A 26,029-nucleotide genomic window follows, 5' to 3' on the forward strand; every position below is an offset into this window, starting at 1 on the left:
CAAAAGCTGCATAGTGTCATCATGTGATAGGTTCTACTTTTTGTATTATCAATATCTGTTTTTTATTCTCTTGGCTTTCTACTTTGTTAGCTTTGACTGTAATTACCTAAACATATAGCATGGAACTGGAAGCTGGCAGATGCTTCTTTAAACTTTTCAAAAGATTGTATTTGAACCGTCTAATGTAATTATACTAAACTAATGGTCCATATGTAGTTATACTAAACCTCAGACCTTATTAAAATCAACCATTAAAGGAAAAGTGTAAAACTTTTTAATTTAACTCTTAAGTAAATAGATCCTTTTTCATTTTAGAATATCTCAAAATAATAATATATGGGCCAGAAATTTAGTAGTGCAATTATTTCAGGTAGAAGGATGAGTATAAAATTATTTGAGTTTTTACATTTTCATATCTCTTTGCAATCTTAATTTACATTATGTTAATCCAATGGTTAGATTTCATGTTCTATTCAGGTAAATCATGCATACCAAATTTCAAACTAATTAATAATGCCCAATTATTTGTTTAGTTTATATAGGATTAACTGTTTGTTATTCTGGGTGGTACATCAAGTGAAAGCTATATAACGAAGGTTTAAAGTCTCAGGTCTATTTATAAGGGTAATAGACTTTAATTGGCGTCAAGCGCATTCTCACAAGAGATAATAATTGAACATGAAAATATAAAAAAACATGCTAGTGTGTGATTGAATCTTCCTTGTACATTCCACGGTTCAATCTCCGTTTACATTCGATAGTTCAAATACAATCTGTTGGAAATTATAAAGAACTTTCTATTGGCTTCCATGCATACTGCAGTAATCAACACGATCGCGAGCCCTACTTCATCTGGATCCTTGCTGTATACATATATATCATGAGCTGGTCTTATAGTCCACCACGCATAAAAGAAAGATCGAGTTACTAATGCCATTAGTATTTCAGCCAGAATCGTGATGATGCTACTGCCAGTAGCAAGTTGGAGTATGGCAATGGTTAGAAAAAATGTGAAAATAGCCATAAAAGAAAAAAGAGACTCCCGAAGAAATTTGAAAAGGAATTCACATCCAACCCTAGTGTTATTGGGATCGTTGCCTTGCCAAACACCGCTCGGTGGACTGAGTAAGGATTTATAAATGGCTATTATAATCAATGCTAACACTACTAGGAATGCATTCATACTCTCAACTATCATGCTCATGATTGGCCCAAATGCTCGAATTGTTGCTTTCTCGGAAAATGTGATCCTTGATCTAAGCTTCTCGTGTAAGGGTTCAGCTTTAGGTTTAGGTTTGAATAAAGCACTGAAACTAGTAGAACCTTCCGTATCACGTGGAATCTTCAAATTGATCTCTTTGTCTTTAATTACACCATCCCTTGGGCGGTCAAGGATGTTTAAACCAATCAAATTTTTTGAATCAATCGCCTTCGTATCCACCTGACAGTTTAATAACAGCCCGATCATCTAAACTAATATATCAACTAAAGCCAAGATTTATTAACATGTATAATGTAGAATATTGTTGATAACGAAAATGAGATGTTAAATTTTGTTACTTAGGTTGAATATGAGAAGCGGCTATAGGTAACATCGTGTTGCCATCTGTATCTTTTGCATTCAATAGGTGCTTTCTTGAAACTTTATCGTTCAGATGAGTCCTTTCAAGCCATCGCACAAGGATTTCAAGAGCTTCAAATCTATGTTTTTTTGTTGCAATATGTAAAGCAATCATCTTTTGAATGGCTGCATCTTCGATGCATGCGGGACAATCTTTGAGAAATTGAGCCAAAAGTTCAAGGTTCTTGATCTCAACCACGTAGTGAAAAGCAGTGTATCCCTGTTTTTCTTTAACGTGAACAAGATATTTGTCACAGTCCAAGAGACGAAGAACAGTCGACTTGTGCCCTTGTTGCAAGGCAAGGTGAATGGAGCTAAAGACACCTTGGTTTACCTTCCTAGCAAATGACGGCTTTAAGTACATGATCGCTATTGCAAAATTAGCATGGCCCCTCTTTGAAGCTATGTGTAGTGGAGCATTAGCAAATTCTGCATCATCATAGAGCCTCAAAACATCTGCATGTTCCTTAATACTGTTAAACAATTCATCGATATCTCCTGCTTCATAAGCCATTCTCAACCTTTCCATGGCCATAGGATTCACTGATAAGGATTCTTGAGAGTAGATAAAAGAAAGTTTAGTTTCTTAGAGTTAAACAAGGAAATGTGTGGCGAAAGAGAGAGATAGGGAAAGGTTCAGCTAATATGTATATTTATGTCACATATAGAATGTGTACATGTGTATATTCACATTTAAATTACATTAGACTCCTTATTGCCATGCACATTGAAAGGTGTTGTTTTTTCTCACTAGTTGCCTGGTAAATTTGATTTTTTGTCCCTTGTTTCTTGCTGTCCTATAATTGAACTATTTTCATTTGAGAAAATTATGAGAAATGATCATTTTGATAACTTGATTTCAAAAATAACACTTAAAATAAAATTAACTATTTTTAACCATATTTAACCATGACTTGACAAAAATACCATGAAAACCTTTTAAATAAATTAAACTGTTTATCACAATTTCCTCATATTCATCTACACTTCTGATTTCTCTCTCTCACCATTCAGCTATATCTAATTTTATTGATTTTTCTCTTCAGCGTCCATTTGTTATACTCTCGATTTTTCTCTCTTGCACTTTCAAAACACCAAACAATGGGTTGATGCGCTTGCGGTGGGTGGTCATTTGGGGAATTTGATTTTTAGGTATTTTGGATAAAACTAAAATGATAGAAATGATTATAGATGTTTGAAATAGTTTTTAATTGAATCAATTCAGGGCATAGACATCAATAAACTCAAGAATTTAAAATTTATAAACTTAGGATTTTAAAGGAAATTTTTTTTTATTTTTAGCCGAAACAGGTGCTTTAGATAAGGCAAATTGTGTTTTGATTTAAGAAAGCATGTTAGAAAGACTTTAATCAGTGCCAAATCATCAAAAAACAAAAAGAAATGAAGAGAGTTGAGAGAATTTGAAGTTTTGATCTGCATGTAACAACAACATTTTAGGTATTAAAATGTAACCAAATTTTTTTGAACATGGCGTGTAATAACAATATTTTTTTAACATAACGTGTAGCAACAACATTTTTTTTCAACATAACTTGTAATATGTTTTTGTGCATGGTGTGTAACAATAATAGTTTTTTTCAACATGGCATGTAACAACCCTTTTAACCATAGCATATAATATATTTTTTTACATTGTGTGTAATAATATTTTTTCAATATGGCATATAACATCATGTGCACTTAAATATGAGAAGGTTTCATTAAAGGTAATTTTGATCAACTTGACTAAAAACAATTAAGTTATAAAAAGAGCTCTTTTTGAAAATATCTTATTTTTTAAGGTTATTTTTTAAAACGTCCCTTTTGGTTTTGTTTTGGTATAGTTGCTAGGGTTAAGGATTTGTTTATTTGGCAAGGCTTTTTGCTTCCCTTGTCATTATTGTACAACTTTCTCTTGCTACCCTAAAAAAAAAAAGTACTTTAGATGCTTAAATTATCATTTTGCTATATTATTCTCCCTCAAGAGATTGGGGAGAACACCATAAAAGCTCGTGCTTGAATGGATGAAATATTGCTGATGACGAGCCTTTAGTGAAGATGAAAACAAGTTGTGATTGAAAACAAAAAGGAAAATTTTGAAGAAAATGCTTGTGGACAAGATCTCAAAAAATAATAATAAAAAGCAATGGCGAAGTCAGGATTTCGCGTTTGAAAGGCAAAAATAATCTCTATAAAACAATTATATTAGAAGTTCAATGTTAAAAAAAAATATAAAATAACTTAGATGAAAAAAAAAGTCAAAATACCTGAAAAATATCTACATTAGGGCATTTTCTTCAATTTGGTTCCTCTATCCAAAGCCGTAACATTTTAGTCTTTTGATTTTGAGAATTGTTTCAATTTAGTCCTTTTAACATTTTTTGTCTAAATTGATCATTACAGTGTTGATGTCAGCGTTGACATGACACCAGATGCTAACATGGCATATGAAGTAGGTTTAAGGTGTTGACATGGTAATGCCATGTCAACATAAAAAGGTGACATAGCAACCTCATGATAATGTGGTAATGCCATGTCACTTCGACACACTGACATGGCAATGGCACTCACACTTCAGGTCTAAGTTGCTGATGTGGTGCATCAAGAGACTAACATGTGGCACTTTAACTTTTAAAAAATATGTGCTCTTATTGAGGTTCGAACAGAAGATCTCAAACAAGTAAGTCAAGTTCTTTACCACCACACTTAAGTCTTTATTGATAATTATACTTTGCTTGAGTTTTTTTTCTTGTTTTCTTCTCTCTTTTTCTTTCGAAAAATTATATGCTCTTATTAAGGCTTATTGTGCCGACATCACAGCTTCACTTCCCCAACGTCACAGCATCAAGCTTTTTGCCTCTTTTTTCTTTCGACTTTTCTTTTTCAGTGTTGTGGGCTCCATCCTTCGATGCTATGATGCCTAACATTTTGTTTGGCTCCATGGACTCTTTCTTTCACAGCACCACGACATCCAATCATCCAAAGCTGCAACAACACCCAATGTTCTACCTTAAATCCAAGAGTAGCTTTCTTTCACTAATTTGAACTCCTTAGAATGAGCACTTTCAAAAACAATAAAAGCACATTCTTATTCTAATTAAAAGAGATCTAATCAACCTAGAATTAACTAAAAGCATACTACTTAAGAACTTAAAACGAAATTTAAAATATATTTCGAAAACGAGACTAATTCATATCAAAACTCAAAGACTTAGCCGTTTTTAATGCTTAAAAGTGACAAAATAATCTATAACATAGAGTTATTAATAGGTTTCTACTAAAGGCATTTGATAGATGCCATTAGATATTCTCGAGTCCATTATGCTATTGTGTTGTTTTATACTTTGAACATGTAGTATGGGCACACTAAATTATAGCCAAGGGTTTGGCATGTGACATAAATACTTGTAATGTGATCTTACATTTTGTGAATGGAGAGCATATGGAATGTGCATTGGAATGTCAATGTTGGATGTGAAAAAAAAAATTGTTGATGAAATACTATGACAATGAATATCATAGTAATATATATATATATATATATATATATGTTGAGATGCTTACTCACTATGAAATGTTATGTGGTTTGTTTATGTCTATTTTTTTATAACACTTGCTTGGCTCTAGTGAGCCTTGCACATATACGTTCTTGCACCTATCACAACTTGGGCACATGCATAACTAAGTATGAACATTAAGTTAAATGCACAAGTACAATTTATATTTGTTAATTTATTATTAGATTAATTGAGCCCTTGAAAAGGCCTTTTTTCAGCGTAAGAAGAATAATTACACATTTACCAAACAATAAAAAGAACTGTTTCAAATTTGGAAGTATTACATTTCATGGTAAAATCTTATAAAAAATCATATGTAAGGAGTTAAGAGAAAAGGCAACCTTTTGCCAAATTCCATGATCAATGGAGTGGGAAGAAAGAGCAATAAGGGCAAAAATGCATTAGTTCACCCAAATTCACCAACTATAGTTACTTGATTACGTAGATCAATTGGTGAAATGATATAGTAGGGAATGAAGAGGGAAGAGATTAGGAATGACAATAGTAACTCAACAAGAATCATGATACTACTATTACTAGTTGCGATTTGGAGGAGGCCAACCATGAAAAATGATGTGCAAACAAACACTAAAAAGTTTAGTCTAAAGAACATGGTAAAAGGAGAATCATCTAAGATGGATGTTCCCACCTTGGCTATGGAATCGACTGTAACATTTCCTAAAATGTCACCTTGCCAAACTCCACTAGGCGAACTAAGCATCGCTTGATAGGTGGCCATCAGAACTAGTGCTAACACTACGAGCAATGCATTGATCCTCTCAATTGACATATTCAAGATGCAACCCACCATTTGCATTGTTGTTCGCTCTAGAACTATGATCCTAGATCTTAACCTTTCTTGTAAGGGATCAGCTTTGGAAATTAGGAGATCTCTGTGAATTAAGAAAGCTTCCAAACGCTTCAAATATCATTGATCATAATAATGTAGTGTAAAAGTATCTAATGAAGCTTAACTAAAATTCATCAGAAAATAGAGTTAAAGAATAAAGGAATTAAACATAAGAAATTTTTGAATGAAAGAAATTAGAGAAAAGAACTCTAGTATCATTTTCATTCTCTAGTATATGTAAGAACAAGAAGCAACCAAGCCAAAGAAATTGGCATTGGGAAAACAAGAATAAACGAGAAAAACCAACTAAGCACAGGATTTCAGAATTTGAATCCTATGCACTACAATGGCCTTCAATGGCTAAAAGGAGAGTAAATCAAACAATAAAAAGACGTGGCTTTTCAGCCTTACAAAAACTCAATAAACCGACACTAGTATAAGGTGTTTAAGCCAACAAAAACTAAAGAACAAAATGACAATACTTGATAAGTTTCACAAAATCTTTAACCTAAAACTAAAGTGACACCTTCTTCCATCTTCTTCCTTCCTTCAACAAGTAGTTGATTTTAGCACTCAATTCATCATTTTCTACTACACCATCTAGAATCACTAGATTCTCAACACACCTCCTTGATTCCAGATGAGTAAACTCCAAGTTTATCTCTCAAGAACTTGAACTAATCATTAGTCAATCCTTTAGTAAAAATATCCGTTAATTACTCCTTTGTAGGACAATATTCTACAAACACTTCATCATTTCTAATAGTTTTTTCAATAACATGAAACTTGATCCTTAAGTGTTTGGTTCTACCATGATCAACTGGATGTTTAGCCATTGAAATTGCAAACTTATTTTCAATCCAAAGTGTCATTGGTTCTTCATCGTTAAGCATTAAATGTTAAAGAATCTTTCTTTGCTAGATAGCCTAGTTTGTAGCTAAGGCTATTGCAACAAACTCTACTTCAGCTGAGGATTGTGCCACTATATCTTGTTTCTTAGAGTTCCAAGCAAACACAACACTACCAAATGAAAAATAGTACCTATAAGTGCTTTTTGAGTCCTCTAAACTTCCACGCCAATCATTGTCTCAAAAGTTGTGAAGCTTCTGATTTTTCATTCTTACAAAATTTCAAGCCAAAACTTAGAGTTCCTTTGACATAGAACTCTTTTAGCAACACATAAATGAATTTCAGATGGCTTGTGCATGAACCTAGAAAATAAGCTGGAAGCATACATGATATTTGGCCTTATGGAAGATAAGTATAATAAGCTCCCTATCAGTTTCTGAAGTAAGTTTCATTAGCTTCAGCTCCACCATCATCCTTGCTTAGTTTAGTACCGACAGCCAAAGGAGTTGCCATTACCTTACAATTCTTCATTTTAAACCTTTTCAACAAATCAGAGGCATATTTCTTTTGATGCAGTAGAATAAAGTTAGGACATTGTTCAATCTCTATATTAAGAAAATAAGACATCTTCCCTCAATCACTCATTTTGAATTTCAATTTGCATTTTAGCTTTAGAGTCATCCACAAACTTACCACTAGGACCTGTGATAAGCATATCATCCACATAAAGAGATATAATAAGCTGAATCTCATTACCTGTTCCCCTCACACATAAAGTATACTCACTAATTCTCCTTATAAACTCCAAGCTTTGTAGATAGGCATCCATTCTTTCATACCATACCCTTAGAGCCTATTTGAGTCTATAAAAGACTTTTACCAGTTTACAAACTTTGTTCTCCATGATTGGTTCAACATAGCCTTTAGGTTGTTCCACAAAAATATCTTCATCAATTGTTTCATTAAGAAATGCTAACTTAATGTCCAAATGCCAAATTGACCATCCTTCATTTGTAGCTAGTGCAACCAATAGCCTAGTAGTATCATGTTTGGCTACTGGTGCAAAAGTTTCAAAAAAATCAACACCATAAACTTGTGAGAAACCTTTGACCACCAATATGGCTTTGTGCTTCTTAATTATGCCATTAAAGTTAAGCTCAGTACTATATATCCACTTAACACTAATAACTTTTTGGTGCTCTAGTCTGTCAACCAAAATCTAGGTGTTATTCTTCTTAATCATCATCATTTCAGCCTCCATTGCTTGCTTCCAATTCACATGTGCTGTAGCTTTTCGATAACAACTCGATTTAGTGATGGCTACGTGACATTTGTTATATATGTCCTGAAGTGACCTTGTTCCTTTAACAAGAACCTCATCAATATTCTCATCAACTTCATTTTCTAACTCAAACTCATCCAAAACATCATCAGTAATATCTCTATCCCTGTTGCTTTCAATCTTCTGTGTTTCCCAATTCCATTTTACTGTTTCATCAAACCTCACATCCCTACTAACAAATACCCTTTTTGTCTTCATATCAAGCACTTGTATCCTTTGGAAATTTGGCTGTAACCAAGATAGGCTACTATAAAGGACTTTTCATCAAGATTGCTTCTTTTAGCATTAGGAATTTTAGAGTAACAAATGCAACTAAACAACCTAAGATGACTGATTGAAGGTTTGATATTGAACCAAGCTTCATATGGAGTTATATTAGGAAGAGCTCTGGTTTATGATATGTTGAGAAGATAATTAATAGTGTTAGCTACCCCTGCCTATAGATACTTTGGTAGATTCATCTCAAACAACAAACATCGAGCCATCTCCATAATTGTTCTGTTCTTTCTTTTTGAGATTCCATTTTGCTTAGGGTTATAGGTCATAGTAAGTTGATGTACAATACCAAGTTGACTAAAGTAAGACTTAAATTTTGCTGTAGCAAATTCAGTGCCATTATCACTTCTAAGTTTCTTAATAGTTTCGCTTGCCTGGTTTTCCACTAAAGCTTTAAATTGATAAAGACATTTAAAGTTTTAGAATTCATTTTTAGGAAATAAATCCAAATAAATCTTGTCACATCATCAATGAACAACAAGTAAAATCTACTTCCATTCAAAGACATAGTTTTCATAGGACCTCCTATGTCAGAATGTACTAACTCAAGCTTATGAGTTGCTTTTCAAGTTCTAGTTTTAGGAAATGCAACCATTCTTTGTTTCCTAAATTGACAAGTACTGCAAACTCTATCAAATTTTGTAATTCTAGGAAACCCAACAACAATGTTATGTAATGCCATTACTCTCAAATAAGCATTATTGACATGGCCATACCTCCTATGTTAAAGATCAATGTCAACTAAAATAGCCTTGTAAACAGTATGCTTAAGCTTTATCTAATTTAAAGGAAAGCACCTATTTCTCATGCCTACTATAAACAACTCATTACCAATAGAATCACTAACTATGCAAGCCCTATCTTTGAAAACAAGCATATAGTTATCATTGACCAATTGTCCTACACTTAACAAATTTTAGCTAACATCTCAAGCAAAGTAAACATGGTATATTAATTTCTCCCTTGTAGAAGTCTTGGACACCAACAATTCCTCCTCCAAAAATCAAAAGAAAATCTCCATTTCCAACCTCTGTTCTTATCCTAAAACTAAAGTCTAGATCAATAAAGTTATCTTTGGATCCAGTGAGATGGTTTAAGCAGCCACTGTTGAGAAGCCAAATGTCATTCCTTTCTTCATTGTTTGTATTTTTAGCCATAAAAAGAACCTCATCTTCAACTGAAGCTTTTCAACCACAACAGCTTTCTCATCAGCAATCTTATCTTTCCTTTTGCAAACCTTTTACACTTGTCCTTACTAGTGACACCTTCTGCACTTGACATTTGGTTTAAACCAGCAAAACTTCTCTGTATGACTTTTTTTTTTTTTGCAATGAGAACATGGTGGAAATGTTTTCTTTTGTTCCCCATGTCTTTTCCCATCAGTTTTCTTACTCATATCCCTTTTTTCAACTTCATTTCTCCTAAAACTATCACTACTAGCCTTCTAATTCTTAGTTTTGGCAACTAAGGCACTTTCAGTGATGCCTTTTTGCCTAAAAGCTCTCCTCTGCTCCAAACCCTCTAATGCATTCACCAACTTCTTTAAAGTCATATGACCAAGATTTCTAAAATCCTCTAAGGAGGAGATTTTGGACTTATACTTTTCAAGCAAACCTACCAACATTTTACTAACAAGTTTTTCCTCATTCATCTCCTTATCAAGCAGCCTCAGTTGATTTACTATCCCCATCATTTTTTCAGAGAACTCCCTGATGTTCTCACTATAATCCATGGTCAACATCTCAAACTGCCTAATCAAATTGAAAGCTTGAACTTCCTAGTTTTGTCACTGTCATGAAATTCCTCCTTTAAATGATCGTAAACCTCTTTAGGACTATCTAAGTGCATGATTCCAGTAAATATATCATCAAATACAGCAAATTGTAAATAGGATATTGCTTTATACCTTTTGGCCTTGTCTTCTTTAAACTGCCTTATCCGAGCCAAAGTTGGATTAGCATGCCTTTGTACAAGTTTTGGTACAATCTCTACCACCTCTCAAATAAAGAAAGCTTTGAGATAAGACTACATCTTCATTGACCAGAAAACATAATTTTCTCTAATAAAAATTGAAGGGGTAGTAGTGCCAAATCCAAAGGTAACCATGAATCACAAACTCTAAAATAAAAGTTTGGAAATCAACCAAGAGTGAAGAACAAAAGAAAAATTAGAGTGAAGAACAAGCGAAAATCGATCCCTTAAGACCCTTAGTGCTCTGACACAATCGATCCCTTAAGACCCTTAGTGCTCTGATACCATATAAAAGTTTCTAATGAAGCTTAACTAAACTTCATCAGAAAATAAAGCTGAAGAATAAAAGAACTAAACAAAAGCAATTTTTGAATGAAGAAATTGGAGAAAAGAACTCTAGCATCATTTCATTCTCTGATATATATAAAAGTAATAACAAAGCAAGGCAACGAAAACAGCATTGGGAAAATGAGAATTAAGGAAAAAAACCAACTAAACATAGGATTTCAGACTTGGAATTCTATGCACTACAATGGCCTTCAACGACTATGAGGAAAGTAAAACAGAAAATAAAAAAACATGGCTTTCAGCTTTACAAACACTCAATAAAACGACACTAACATAAAGTGTTTGAGCCAACAAAAACTAAAGAATAAAATGACAATACTTGATGAGTTTCACTAAATCTCTAACCCAAAACTAAAGCAACACCGTTTTCCATCATCTTCCTTCCTTCAACAAGTAGTTGATTTTAACGCTCAATTCATCTTCTTCTACTGCACCATCTGGAATTACTAGATTCTCAACATGTAGAATCGTCAAACTGTTATCTCAGTTGTCACTTCTGCTTTGGCTTTCTAGGACATTCAAAGCTATCAAATCACTCATATTAGTCTCCTTGGTGTCAACATCACATTCTAATAACACTTTGATCGTTTGCTTAACATCCATAAAAAAACCAAAATTAATTGATTGACTAATTATGTAATGTTGTCATATAAACCAAATTTAAGAAATGACTTAATCAATGAAAGGAGATTAATGCTAGCTAGGCTTGAGTGTTGGCAGCAACGATGTGCAACACAGTGTTATTGTTTCTATCTTTTAAGTTCAGTAGGTGTTTTCTCGAACTCTTGCTATAAAGATGGATCCTTTGAATCCACCGTGCTAGGATTTCTAAAGCTTCTAATCTGTTATGTTTGGCCGCAACGTGTGAAGCAGTCTCATTCCAAATGGTCACATCTTCTACACATGCAGGGCAAACCTTAAGAAATTGAGCCAAAAGATCAAGGTTTCCTTCTCTAGCAACATGATGCAAAGGAGTGTAGCCTTCCCTCCCTTTGACGTGAACAAGATCTTTGTCAACAGCCAGCAGACAAAGCATTGTTTCTTTGTGGTCATTTTGCAAGGCTAGGTGCATGGGGCTAAAGATGTCCTGGTTCAGCTTCCGAGCAAGTGATGGCTTTAAGTACATGATCGTGGTTGCAAAATCAGCACGGCCTCTTGCTGCAGCTATGTGCAACGGAGTATCAACAAACTCGGCCTCATCAATGAGCCTGAAAACATTTGCATCACCCCGAATACAGTTATATAATTCATTAGTATCACCAGCTTGAGTAGCCCCCCTCAACCTCACGGCCATTGTTAGAAGACTGATTACTCAAAACACTGTAAAAGGCAGATAAAAATGAAAGCATAGTTTAATTTTAGAAGGTGAAGAAGTGCTCAATGATGAAGGTATTAGACTATTAGGTAGTCCAAAAAAAGACCTTAATCGTCATAAAGGGATTATCTTCTGGTTTAGTAGGATGGCAGGAAGAGCGAAACTTGGATGAAGGTTGAAATAACTAGTAATTATTAGCACGGATGGAATCTTTATGCCAGAGAAGTCATTGATCATAGCCAGTTGCCAAGTTTTCCTACTTTATAAATTATAAAATTTGGGTCAAGACGATCAAGACCTTATAGCTAAGCCTCACTCCTACCTAATACCATAATAATATTAATTGTAATTTCCTTAGCAATTTCCTTGTTGACTATTTAATGATGAAGGGTCTAAAAAGAAGCATAATAATTTCCATATGCTTTTGACAGAAAGAATGGACCAAATTAAAGACATAAAATGTAACAGAACAAACAATTTTTATTAATTATTTTCTAAGAAATAGTATGTAAACATGTAGTCCTTGGTCCTACTCTTAGTCAAAGTTGTTATTTACCTTTTTGGTTTTGTGAGCCGGCTGGGGGTCCAAGGGTATCACAATTTCAAAAAGGTCATCGTGCTCTTCGTCTTTTCGACTCTTCTCTCCTCCATGAATTTGTTTATTTTGAAATTAAAAAAATAGCCATGGACTGTTTTTACTTTTTATATTTATTCTTAATTTCATTTTTTTTATTTTATGAATTTGATTGTTCCTTATGTTGGGGGAATTTTAAGCCTCTCTCAATATTTTGGTGAAGTCCCAAAAATGTTATCTCACCTTAAGGGTTTATTTATAAAATTACCACTACAATTTTCATACAAAATTCCATCTTTTTTAAGGAACTTTTATTTATTCTCTATTTTTTTATCATTTTCTAATTACGTGTTATATAAATAACATGGGAATAACACCAAGTTGTACAAAATTAAAGAATTTAAAGCAACAAATAAATACATCTCATTGGAAATTTTTCAAAAAAAATTTTTTTTATTGATTTGAGTTTAGAATTTAGGATTTAGGGTTATGTTTCAAGAAATTTTGAAACCAAACAAAGGTAAAACACCCAAATTAGAAAAACTATTATTTTATCAGCTTATTACTGGGTTTGAGATTAACTCAGCCTTAATTGTTCTTGAAAATCTAACTGGTACTTCTAAGGAAAATTAAATTTCATCTACCAATACCCAACCATTTAAGCTAAAGCTTAAGTCTAAGATTTCCTACAAGTTACTTGGACTTTGATTATTCCATATTTTTACTATTTATTTTTTATTCTTTATATATAAAAAGTAAAAAAAATAAAAAATAAAACACAAGTTTATATTTGATACACTTTGTATAGCTTTTTTTATAAAATGTTATGTCATCAAATAATGTCACATCATTATAAAAATTAATAAATTTATATTTAATGTATTGATAGGGTATAGAAACTATACATTATAAGCTTATTAAATGTTATGACCTCATTAATGAGGTAAAACTAAAAATTTTTAAAAACTTAAAATTAAATATTAATAATTTTCTTTAAAAAACTAAATAAAAATAAAAAAATTCTTTTTCTGTCTCTTACTCCGTCACAATCTTGCTCTCCTCTTTCTTCTCTCTCCAACTTTTCCATCTTCTTTTCCTCTTCTTCCATTAAAATTATGTTTGGCAAAAATTTGACTTAGTGAAATTGTGCAACTGATAATTAAATATTTCAAGGTAATTTTTACTTGTGGACTTTAGTGATATATTTTTTAAGTGATTTTTACGTATTTTCATTCCTATTCTTTCAACAAAAGCCCAAAATCCCCACCAAATTTCTCCATCTCACGTTAAGGGTTTCAGTAATTTCCCTTTCTTAGGGTTTAATAGCAATTATTTTGGATACCTGAGGAAGAAAAGAAACGACCCTAAAAATGTGAAAGAGAATGGGATTTTCCAGAGAAAAGTAAAAGTATTTTATTTTTTATTTAATTAATCATTAAAACAATTTAATATTTAATTTTAAGTCTCTAAAGAATTTTAATTTTATCTCATTAGGTGGCAGCATTTTGCATCAAATAAACTAAATATTACTAATTTTCTTTAAGAAAAACCCTAAAGATAAATTCAAAATTTTCTCTCTTCAACTCCCTCTCAACCCTTCTTTCCTTCAACTCCATCATCTTCTTCTACTCTTCTTGGTCCATTAAGAGCAGGTTTGGTATTATTTTTTCACCTTTATTCTCGATTGTGAGTTGCATTTGCACACCATTGAATTACAAGTGCTCGATCTCACATCTGTGCTATTGGTCAATTGTAGCATTGCATTTACGTCAATAAAATGCCTGAAGAGGAATAGCTAAACTAACAGATGTCTACATTTTGGTGGCTCGTATCGTTTCTTAAGATTTGTTAATTCTGGAAATTCTTGAACATGAAACCTTTTTTACTTTGTACTTTGGGCTATAAGCAAAGCAAATAATATTGTTGAATAGTCAAGCCAACTAGTTCGGTAATATAAATATTAATTTATAAATTTTAGTCACAAGGGCAAGTAATTTGTAAGAGGATATCAAATGACCCAAATCTTAAATTTCAATACGAAAACTTCTACTTGGAAAAGAGACAATTATATGGCATCGTAATCTTAAACTCAGTGTAAAAATTACTTAAAGAATATATCATTAGAGCCAACAAGTAAAAGTTAATTACCTTAAAACTTGATTATCTAAATATTATTGAAGTTGCACAATTTTGTTAAATATGCTCTTAATGGAAGAAAAAGAAGAGAAGAAGATGAAGTTAGGGAGAGGAAAAAAAAAAAAGAAAATTGTACTTTATCTTTTATGTATTTTAAAAAAAAAAACTATTAATATATATAACATAACTATTACATTCAAGATAAAATTAATGAAAAAAATCAAAGAAATCAACAAAACATATAATGATAAACTTGAACCTTAAACCCGCACTTAAGCATTCGGCCCATTAATTAGTATATAATCTTCTTCTTTAAAGAACAAGATTTGAATCTCTTTTCTCCTAATTATAAAAAAAAGAAACTTGAACCTTGAACCGAAAGACTACAAAACATCCTTCTAACTATTAAAACAAAGCCTAGCAAAGTTTCATCATAAATAACTCTCATTTTGTGTTTGAATATTTGACTATTTGCCAAAAAAAAAAGGAAAGAAAGTTTAAATCCCTCTTTTTCTTTAATTAAAAAAAATAAAAAGGGAAAAAACACCTGTGCAACTTTTGGCAATCGGTTATTTTTAGGCCTTTTTCTTTTATTTGGAAAAAAAAAGGATTTTAAAGAGCACTTAATAAGCTTCTGCTTTTTCAAATTGCACAATATTTATGATTTTTTAAATTTTTAATTAAGGAATCCAGGTTTTTTTTTTTAAAAAAAAAGAGATTCCAGGTTTTTAGTCGAAACAAAAAAGAATCTCAACACGCCCAGTGGGACTCGAACCCACAATCGCCTGATTAGAAGTCAGACGCCTTATCCATTAGGCCATGGGCGCGTTTCCGTGGGAATAGTATTTCTATTAAATTAAAATATTATTAATGTAATGGTTACAAATTGTCTTCCTTTAGCTGAAAATGACTAGGGTCTTGAACGAATACTCAAGTTGTTGGACTTCAAATTGACCTGTTAAGTTCCCACCTTTTCGCCTAGTTTGAGTTGATTTTACCTTGTTCATTTGTCACTAGAACAAGTGGGCAAATACGTCTTTTCAAAGCAAGGAAAATTATTTTGTAATTTAGATCATTTCGAATTTTAATCGTTCAAGTTCGATATTCAAATTATTCGATTTTAAATTATTTAAATTCCATCAACTCAAATTAAATCATTTAAATTTGGATCGTTTTAAATTTAAATTGTTACTCATAATCACATTTAAATCAAATTACTAAATGAACTATTCAAATTGACTTGGATTTTGTCAGCCGTAAATAAGTTATTTATCATTACACTTTTATCAACTTGTGAAATAAGTTATTTATTATTACATTGTTGTCAACTTGTGACATTCGCCATACCGCATGCTTCTAATTTTTATTTTTGATATCATAAGAATTAAAAATCATTTACTAATATGGAATTATTTTATTTTTACATATAAATTTACTAAGAATTTGTTCTCAATAAAAATTATTTATGATTGAGACTTAAATTTAATTATCGTTACATTGATTATTGGTAATGAGTCATTATTATTTTTATATGAATTACGAGATTAAGAGTAACTCTAGAAATTAGAAGTGGTGTTAATTAATTTTTTGAATACTAAAATTTTGTTGACAAATAAAAAATTGTAAATATATTTTTAAAAAAGTAAAAATTTTTATTTTTATTATTTATAAAAATATAATAGTAAGCAATAGAGGTTCTAAAAGATACATTAAAGTTATTAAATATTAATAAACTAATAATTTGAATTTTATTTATTTATTTTAATTCAATTATTTTTTAAAAAAAATAAAGAATACTTAATTTGGGTTTGAGATAAAAAAAAAAAAAAAAAACATAGGTTCAAGTTGAGGGTGAGCAACTAAACATCAAGTTCCTTTCACAACCAAAAAGGGGCAGCCCCATAACTAGTACTTGAGACTTTTTAACCTTAAAAACCTCATAACCTCATGTTCAAAGTTATAAAAGAGGGGGTGGGACTTACACAACTGAGAATGGCAAACACTCATTGTGTTTGCTGACTGAGCATCTTCATGATAGCAACCTCATATATGATTTATAGAAGGTAAGTCAGTATGTCAAGCATACTGTTTTATGCTATACATGTCTGTTTATGCTTTCCTTGGATCATGGACTTGCTGAACTGTAAAACTTCTGATGAACATCAGGTGCAAAATTGATACTAATCTTCAAGTTCAAGGATCTTCACCACTGATGCATCACCAAGCTTCTGGCAAACAACGACTCGGTCATGTGGCTTTATAACACCTGAAGCTTTTCCGTGATCCAGAGCAACCTTTAAAACCGATTCATTTGTGGAATTTTTTGACTCCGCCTGCAAAACCAAATTTCATTATGCATTTGTTCTTCTAACCAGTACGAAGGAAATAAGAGCTTTATGAGATTGATATGAATAGTATTGCCATATTATATTATTCCAGTGAGCAGCATTTGAAACAAATAGAACCCAGTCGATTATATCCCTAAAATTGAAATACCCTTAATTGTTTTACCCTTTTGTAAAAAATAAGGGAGCAAGCATGCCTCAAACTGGCATCTTCCCAAAGAAAAAAAAGATTTTAAGACCGGGGTTCAGACCAGTCATCATAAGACAGGAAAGTGGTTATGGAAGAAAGGAGGGGGATGGAGGATTGAAAGGATCATGGAGGACTATTACTCATTTTATACCCAAAGTCCCAAGAGATGTCTTGAAGAAAGAAATACAGCTTTTCTTCATGTAATTTCTCATTCTAAACACTTGCAAAATGTTCTGCTTCAACAGTGGAAATCTCAAGCAGTGCAAATGCAGTAGCATTCTTAGTGTAAACAAACAATTAATGTCAGGCATCAATGTGTTCTGAATGCCTCCTACGGCTGGCCTACCAGAGTTGTGAACACTGAACAGACTGATGGGTTAAAGGTTAATTTTCACAGAAAGTGGGTTCTCAGTATTGGATGGATTCTGAGCAATATCAATACCACTTACAAGGAAGGGTTAATTATGAATGCAGGACAACACAGGCATCAGAATATCACAGCCAGGAGGACCAAATTCAGAAACTTGTAAACACAGGCTAGTTGATGGTGTTCTACGTAACTAATAAGATCATCATTACTATTTCCCTCCTTAGCAGAAAATCTAAGAAGCATAAAATGAATCTTACTGGATGTCGAGGGTCGGCCAGCATGGGGAAAAGGCCTCTGACAATGAGGGATTGCCTTGCCTGCCACAAGCATCCAAGAAAAGAAAGTCATAAAAAAGGTTTGATTTCAAGTTTTCAACCAATAACCATCTATTTAGAGTAAGGATTACTATAACACAATCAAGATAAAATAATCAGCTCATCAGTGGAGGAAGAAAGCTGAACACAAAAGCAGATAGAGCGTTGCATATTATGAACAAATAAACCAAATTGCTTCAAAGAAAATAAGCAATTTATACTATTAGTATTTTGGTTTATTTCTTTTCTTTGGAACAATCATTATATACAGATATGTCAAATAATTAGAAGGTCATTTTGCAAATAGCTTGAAGAGTGTTGCTTCGTTTATTTGAATTATCATAAAAGCATTCAACAGAGCAGCATGGCAACAAGTCTCTGGAAGAGCGGAGACAATAAATTTTCTTTGAACTCCTCTGCCCCTAGTTAGGTATATCAAATATCTCATATAACCTGGTGAAACAAACTCATTCACATGGGAGCCCTGATTAAAGCCTACCTCAAAAGCACCTGAGAAAGTCCACCGCAGTTGATTTGTCTTTAGCCGAGGGATAACAACAGAAATCACAGGCATGGTTGGCCTGTACTTTGCAATCAGCCTGCAATAATACAGAAGCTTTTAAACTTATAGTTAATCTAACAATGAATCAGCAAAAATATAAGTTTAAACATTGACGGATTTACATGTTTGAAATTCCAGCCACAAGCATTTGCATCCATTATAGAGAAGAACAGCACATGCACACATACATACACACAAACAAATGCAAAGACAAAATAATAAACAAAAACCTGGCAGCTCTTCCAGATGAAGTGAAGCAAATAATTGCAGAGGCTTTCACTTTGATGGCTGCACGTACCTGCAGTATATTAAATTCAGTTATGCTCCGGAGGAAACTTGGAAATTTAACTTCCAAACACACTTAGTCAGAAAACCAATTTCACAAGGCAGTAACGTGTAAAATGGCAAATGATCAGAATGACACAAATGGAAACAGTTTAAAGGAGGAAATATCAAACATCATTACCGCTGAGGATGCAATGGATTCCAGATGAGTCATTGGTTCCCCAACATATTTGACAGTTTTCTTGAAATACAAATCTTGATTAAATACTTTTTCTGCCTGCAGAAAGCAATTTAATTAAAAAAGAATGCCAAACTGGCAACATGGTAGAATAATGTACTAAAAATTCACAGTAAAAAACATGGAAGTGATAATTTTGCTTTGTAACATTTATAATAAAGAATTTGCATTATCACTATCACTCAAAGAAGTTTCTATAAAGCATTGCTTCTTTTCCCATCCTTCCATTTAATAGCTTGAGCAGTTGAGAACTTGTAGGGGCAATGTTAAGTACAAAGGTCAGTAATGGGCTGATAGAAGGGTGAATTCAAACCATCCTACTCTTACATACTTGTTCACAACCAAACATGAGTGTTACATGCCAAACATAACCAGAAGAGAATACCAACAAAGTAAGAGGTATAGAATATGCATATGTGTGTATACAAGGAGAGAACAGGGAACAAAATTTTCTATACTTGCCTAATATGGTTTGTATAGTGCTTTGACAAAAGAGATGAATGAGTCAGAAAGAAGATGAAGCCACTATGTTATATTAAAACAAAGGGATGAGATGAATATAAACAAGGGTAGTCAACAGAAATTGTGCAGTGCGAACAAGATAAACACATGTAACATGCTGGAAACAAGAGAAACATCCACAGCATAAACTCACCTCTGCACAAATTTTCCCAACTGTAGAAACAGTCTCAACAGGGTATAAACCCCGCAACGTCTCAGCACCCAGAATAATTGCATCACTCCCTGAAACAACAAAGTAGATGAAAAGTAGGATTCCAAAAACGTGATTCCAACTATACTCGACTGCATTCCAGAAGTTATTTGTTAAATAAGGCTAAAGGAGATGGGGAAAGAGCAATACCATGATGAGGAGATTCCACCAAAACTTGTGACACACAGAAGGAAAAAGAAGCATTATGTGTCAGAGAAATAGAATTTACCATCTAACACTGCATTTGCAACATCAGTTGCTTCAGCACGTGTAGGTCTTAGGTTGTCTGTCATACTGTCCACCACACGAGTGACCACTGCAGGCTTTCCAACCATGTTGCACTTGTAAACAGCAGCTTTTTGAAATAGAAACACCTGTAAGCTCCAAATGGAAGAATACCAAGATACTGAATTTAAATGTACGAAAAATTGCAAGCAAAGAATGTATACAAAGCATGATCACCAAATATGTTCACATTGTGATAATTACTATTATAATCAGAAATAAAGATGACCTTCTCTGGTGGGAGATCTATCCCCAAGTTTCCCCGAGAAAGGATGATTCCATCTGCTTCTTGTAAGATCTCATCAAAATGAGTAAGCCCCTACAAGTGGTTATCATAAAAAGACAAGATTCATATTTGAAATCAAAACAAGTCTCGAATACCAATCAAAAGTGCGTAAAAAAGTGCATGTTTACACATCAGACCTCTATATTTTCAATCTTGGCCAAAATTTGAGTCTGGTTTAGGTCACCCAGTTTAGAAAGAAAATCACGAGCCTGCACACAGCAATGTTGAATATAAGTAGGAAAGTGAAAATATTCATAACTGTGAGCCAGTAACATTGTATTGGAATTTGAAATAAGTAAGGATGATGAAGATGCAAAGGGATAAGCAGAAATAACGAAACAATATCCCAGGAGGAAAGTCCTTACTTGGCGAACATCTTCCGCATGTCGGGTATAAGACAAAGAGAGGAAGTCTATATTGTTACGAACACCCCAGGTGCTTATAACCTGATATTAATCAATAAAACATCATGAATGCATTTAACAAAATTTAAACATATACCTAGAAAGCAGATATATCACGCTAATCCTTTTTCGTATGGTTGGACAAAACAATCTTGTGATGACAAAATGTTTATGCCTATTTAAAGTGAGTGTGGTTTGTAACTTAAGTGAATTATAAGATACAGTGAATTATTCACAGGATCCATTAATAATGCTACATAATCTAGGTCCATCATCAAAATGGATCGTAACTGCTAGAAGGGATAACTTCGAGCAAAGAGATTTGCAGATATTTTTCCTACTGTAGGTTCTCCTTGAGCAACATTTCAAGTATAATAAACACTATCTCTCTTACAAGATTAATGGAATGATAGAAAATCATCAGATAAAAGTGAACAAGCACCAGATAGATATAGGCAGTTTACCTCTTTATCCTTATCTGTTAAAGTGGGCATATCAATACGAATTTGAGAAACATGCAAAGTATACAACGGCCCAGACAAGGTAGCAGAATTCTTGATTAGACAAACCACATCTTCACCACTCAACTCATCAACCTGAACAGTGAGACAAGCGCTGCATCAATAGCCCTTCGCTGTTCATACCCCTCCCACTTCCCATCCCACAGGCAATATATTTTTCCTTATTAGTAACTGGCTTTCTTGCATGAGATCAACCTTAGTTCAACTAGAAGGATATGAGAAAGCCAAGTAACCAGTGTCCTGCTCTAATGAAGTGTCAATAGTCAAGAAATTTATGTCCATATTATGTCTGGTCAGAAATGTTATTGACGTGATAACTGAGCCAATGAGCCCCCATCCCTTTAACATTGCCTTACCTCTAACCACACAGAAGTAGTTTCATTTCCAGTAAACAGGTATTGGCCAATAAAGATAGTATCGCCCTTCTTGACTGCCTGCAAGGACCAAATGAAACTTCAAATATGACAACAGAACCAACAAATGTAGCTAGGATGCAATAATTGCCACACTTCTTTCTTTCATGATAAATTTTGGGGTAAGAGAGGACACAGAGAGAGCGCAGAAGACAAAGAAGAAGTATATGGAAGTTAATAAAGTCCCCTTCTCTACAAAGTGGATTTAGAAAATCATCTAACAAGTATGTCAAGAGTACATAACGAACATGAAAATCCCCTTTATTAACATTAACCTGTAAAGACAAGAAGAGTGCATGGAACTAGAAAGAATGCCATGGGAATCAAACGGGTTCACCCAAATGCTCCTCATAAAGATTCTTCACTTGGTCAAACCATTATGTTAAACTAGTTCGTGTACATTTGACACTCAAAACCAGTCAATTATTCCTTTTGAAACCTAATCACATGTAGAATACTTAGAAATAAAAGAAGAATGTCAGAAAAATGTCAAACTGAAACCATCCATAAATAAAATGGACAAATTAAAACACTAAAAAACAAAAATACACAAGTTTGAGTAAAACCATCAAAATTTTCCTTCAAATCCATTTATAAGATATTCAAGTAAAAGATAAAGAAGATACGAGAGGAACCAAGACAAATATCAGACTAGAGAGAGTCCATGAAAATTTATAGATCGCATAATAATGTTGCTCACCTTAGACAGCCCATGAAAATTTATTGGTAGCAGATTTGAAGTAGCTTGTTTATCTTGATCTGGGGTGAGGACGACCTTCGTATCTTCCTCAAGGGAAATGGGGTGCTCTGTTCTATTAACCACTTGCAATTCTGGACCCCCAGTGTCTAGCATAATCTGAAATAAAAGGGTACAACCTTGTAATATTTCTAGGTCTTCGGAGCTTGAGAATTCTCAAGAAAAATGAAACCAAAAGGAAGATTTCAATAAGCCTTGGACAAACCATTGTCTACACATATCAGGGGAAGGACTTTAATGGTGAAAAATAATAGTACAACTAATAAGATGGCAGTTTTGAACCCAAGAAAAAAGGACACTTACAGCACAGAGCTTCTTAGTACTCTTAACAGCTCTCTTCAGATTTTCCAATGTCTCTTGGTGAAATTCAGTATCACCCCATGAAAAATCAAACCTTGCCACTAAAAACAAAACACAAACACCTCAAAAGATTTAAAATCCACAAATGCCCAATTCTGATTTTCAAACACTTTGTTAAATATACAAGGACTTTAAAATCCACAAATGCCCAGTTCTGAATTTCACACGCTTTGTTAATTACACAAGGACATATATTCATGGTCTCTTTTCTTCTCTATGCACAAGCATGATTGCATCCAGAAACTGCTTTATACACTATACGTTCACCATTTGAATATCAGCCAAACTAAATTCTCCAATCAACTGAGCCTGATGCAAATATCTGACACAGGGAAATGGATAGAAACAACTTTTCTACGCAAACGAACCAAGATCAAGCAAAATTGCATTTCAAACTATGATCATTAAGACTAACATAAGAGAAAACAAAGGTAATACCAGACATTCCAGCCTTGAGACAGCCAGAAATTATCTCCACAGTTCGTGATTTTGGACCGAGTGTCCCCACAATTTTGGTCATTGCAGGAAAGAAAGTCTGCAAAATACATTCATATCAAAAGATAAGCAATGTCAGTCACATCAAACAAAAAAGTGTTTTTCTTCAAATATACTCAGTACCAGAACTATTTGTTCCATCGATTTCTCATCATTTTACTATGTACCCAAAAATCAGAAGCTTAATAAATAAACACCCAAAAAAATAGAACTTTAAAAACAAATCAACTTTACAAGAAAGAAAATGTGTTTTTCTTTTCTGGGTTTTGTCAAGAAAAAACAAAAAAACTTACAGGCTTAGATGGCTCAAGAATGGAAGCCATTCTCATGGGCTCTTCAAGAAGTAAGTGATTTGAGTTCATCTTTTTTTTTCCCTTGGAACCTACACTCAAGAAGTAGAAAGCTGAAGACGAGAGCACAAGCAAGTAACCTACACTCGAGATTTTCTGCTTTGGTTTTTTCTTTCTGGATTCAGATTTCAGAGAGATTTCTTCGGTTAATAGTACCAGGTTTGCATTCCTCACATCACTTTCATCTTATATTTCAGACAGATTGCGTGACTTTCAGTTTTCTTTTCCTCTCTTCTATTTTTTATTTGTTTGTTTATTTAGTTTTACTGTATTTTATTTTGTTGCCATCTTATTACACGACACAGATGGACAATTATTTAATACGCAATCATTACTAGATTCAATGGTCAAAATGCTTTAAAAATCTTGTATTAGGATTTTTTTTTTATTTTAATCTTTCTACTTAAAATTATAATATTTTAATTTTTAATTTTAAAAATTATTTCAATTTAATCACTCTAATATTATCTATTTAAATTTATAATTACCATACTAATATCAAAACTAACCTGACATCTAATGCACATGACATTACCACGTCATCACAAAAAGTGACATGACATTACCACATTACACTTTGAATTTAAATATTAACGCGACACTATCATGTCAGCTTTACATACTGACCTGATAATGTCATATCAAAGAATTTTAAAAAATATAAAAATATTTTAAAAAGATATAATTTTGAGGAAAGTAAAGGAAAAATAAGAAATAAAAAGAGTAAAAGAAAAAAAAATAAAACACAAGCAAATTATAATTACAAGTAAGGGTTTGGGTGTGGTGGTAAAGGTTTTGACATAATTGTTAGAAGTCTTGAATTTGAGCTTTAGCAAGAGCACATTTTGTTTCGAATAATAAGAATGACGTATCAACACCACATCAGTGCTAACATCAACACCGTAACTATAAATTTAAACGAAAAATATTAAAAAGATTAAATTGAAGTAATTTTCAAAATCAAGATATTAAAATATTAAAATTTTGAATAAAAAGATTAAATTGAAGAAAACTTCATAATACATAAACTTTTAAAATATTTTAACTTTTTTAAAGATAAATTAATGATGATATAAAATTTCACGTGTAATTTATAAGCCAAGGATGGCACTCGTGTTAACCGCAACTAGTCTTGGATTTTGCTGTCATCATCACATGTTACTTATCCTTATTTTTTTCATTTCAAATATTTATGCTCCTTTGCATAGGATATAGGTTTTAAGTAAATTCACACGTAGAGTTTATCAATATATAAATAAGTCATTGATTCGTAAATTAGATATCACAATCAAATTAATGAATCATTGCATGTCATTTGAGATAAAATGTGTCGAAACAAAAAAGATGGAATGAGTAGTTATTTTTTTTATTAACGTTGGCCAAGTTCCTTTTTTCAAAGTAATTAAATGAAGATCATATTTTCAATTAGATTCAATAAATTAATAAAATTTATTAATAAATAAGAATAATTTTGATAGAATTTTAATATATAATTCAAAAATATACTTTTAGTTCTTTTTTTATATATTTTATTGTCTTCTTTTATAAAAAAATAAGGATTTTTGTACCACCAAAAATAAAGTTATGTACAAACTAAGAAAAATAAAAAGTACATACCACCCTAGGAAAAAGCCCACACCAAGAAAAACCAAAAACAACACACCAGGCTAGGCACCATAATGAATAATTTTAACAAACAAAGTTCAAAGGATTAGGAGTGGAGCTAGTCAGTCAAAGAGGAAAAGGAACAAGGGTTAAAATTTTTTAAAGTTAATATATTAAACTTAACCAATAAATAAAAGATTCATAATATATAATAATTTTATATAACATATAAATTAAAAAAACAAGAAAAAAAAAGATTTACAATAGGTTTTTAGAAAAGTTGTGCTCAATGTTTGAAAAATTAAATGTATTTTAGTAGTGAGTTATTAAGAAGAGAGGAAAATAAAAATAAAAAGTGAAAGCTTGCTGGCTCCAGCTTCAGAACATGTGCAATCCATCAAGACTTGTATTTATGCATTATGTTGCTGGTTTGAAAATCAATAGAGATTTTTTATAATAATCGATAAATCAAGACCAAGAAATGAATAGATTTTCCTTTCAGTATTGATGTATAGCTATAGTGAAGTCTGTCTAGTAAGGACGACAATCAATGCTTGCTAAGATTTTTTGTAAACTAGAGAGCTTTATATGGAGATTGTGTAGGAGCCATGTGTTTCAAAAGGAAATGGCTCTAAACTTTAGTTGTTTCTGTTGGTAGACTGTTTCATTACACGTAGCTTATCTCATATTAGGGACAT

The 26,029-nt window shown here is 32.5% G+C and overlaps 3 protein-coding genes and 1 non-coding gene across 4 annotated transcripts; all 4 read right to left on the reverse strand.

Annotated features, from left to right (window-relative positions):
* Positions 1-1,556: 1,556 nt before the first annotated feature.
* On the reverse strand, positions 1,557-2,150 carry LOC110425588 (uncharacterized). Its single transcript, XM_021440496.2, has one exon. The coding sequence runs from the start codon at positions 2,148-2,150 to the stop codon at positions 1,557-1,559; it is 594 nt and encodes a 197-aa protein (XP_021296171.2).
* Positions 2,151-11,514: 9,364 nt separating this feature from the next.
* Positions 11,515-12,108, reverse strand: LOC110425544 (uncharacterized). The gene has a single exon (XM_021440457.2). It carries the CDS (start codon positions 12,106-12,108, stop codon positions 11,515-11,517), a length of 594 nt encoding a protein of 197 aa, XP_021296132.2.
* Positions 12,109-15,593: 3,485 nt separating this feature from the next.
* On the reverse strand, positions 15,594-15,666 carry TRNAR-UCU (transfer RNA arginine (anticodon UCU)). The gene has a single exon. It is a non-coding gene; the product is annotated as a tRNA-Arg (tRNA).
* Positions 15,667-16,691: 1,025 nt separating this feature from the next.
* Positions 16,692-23,969, reverse strand: LOC110425035 (pyruvate kinase 1, cytosolic-like). Its single transcript, XM_021439805.2, has 16 exons — positions 23,670-23,969; positions 23,320-23,416; positions 22,825-22,922; positions 22,465-22,620; positions 21,708-21,785; positions 21,295-21,426; positions 20,792-20,872; positions 20,564-20,635; positions 20,370-20,459; positions 20,085-20,229; positions 19,799-19,887; positions 19,087-19,182; positions 18,851-18,918; positions 18,558-18,657; positions 18,002-18,061; positions 16,692-17,172 (listed from the first exon to the last, which is right to left on the reverse strand). The coding sequence occupies exons 1-16, from the start codon at positions 23,736-23,738 to the stop codon at positions 17,020-17,022; spliced, it is 1,584 nt and encodes a 527-aa protein (XP_021295480.1). The 5' UTR covers positions 23,739-23,969; the 3' UTR covers positions 16,692-17,019.
* Positions 23,970-26,029: the final 2,060 nt, after the last annotated feature.

This window comes from Theobroma umbraticum, unplaced genomic scaffold (genome assembly GCF_002168275.2).
Source record: "Theobroma umbraticum cultivar Fairchild unplaced genomic scaffold, ASM216827v3 scaffold_81.0, whole genome shotgun sequence".
NCBI classification, from domain to species: Eukaryota; Viridiplantae; Streptophyta; class Magnoliopsida; order Malvales; family Malvaceae; genus Theobroma; species Theobroma umbraticum.

What these genes read in the sequence shown, in the direction of transcription:
- LOC110425035 (XM_021439805.2), bottom strand. Translation starts at nt 23,738, where the DNA reads ATGAACTCAAATCACTTACTTCTTGAAGAGCCCATGAGAATGGCTTCC. An exon ending in ATTTTCATGGGCTGTCTAAG is followed by an intron (nt 21,786 to 22,464) that starts GTGAGCAACATT and finishes TGGTCCTTGCAG; the next exon opens with GCAGTCAAGAAGGGCGATAC. An exon ending in ATGCGGAAGATGTTCGCCAA is followed by an intron (nt 20,636 to 20,791) that starts GTAAGGACTTTC and finishes TGCTGTGTGCAG; the next exon opens with GCTCGTGATTTTCTTTCTAA.
- LOC110425544 (XM_021440457.2), bottom strand. Translation starts at nt 12,108, where the DNA reads ATGGCCGTGAGGTTGAGGGGGGCTACTCAAGCTGGTGATACTAATGAA.
- LOC110425588 (XM_021440496.2), bottom strand. Translation starts at nt 2,150, where the DNA reads ATGGAAAGGTTGAGAATGGCTTATGAAGCAGGAGATATCGATGAATTG.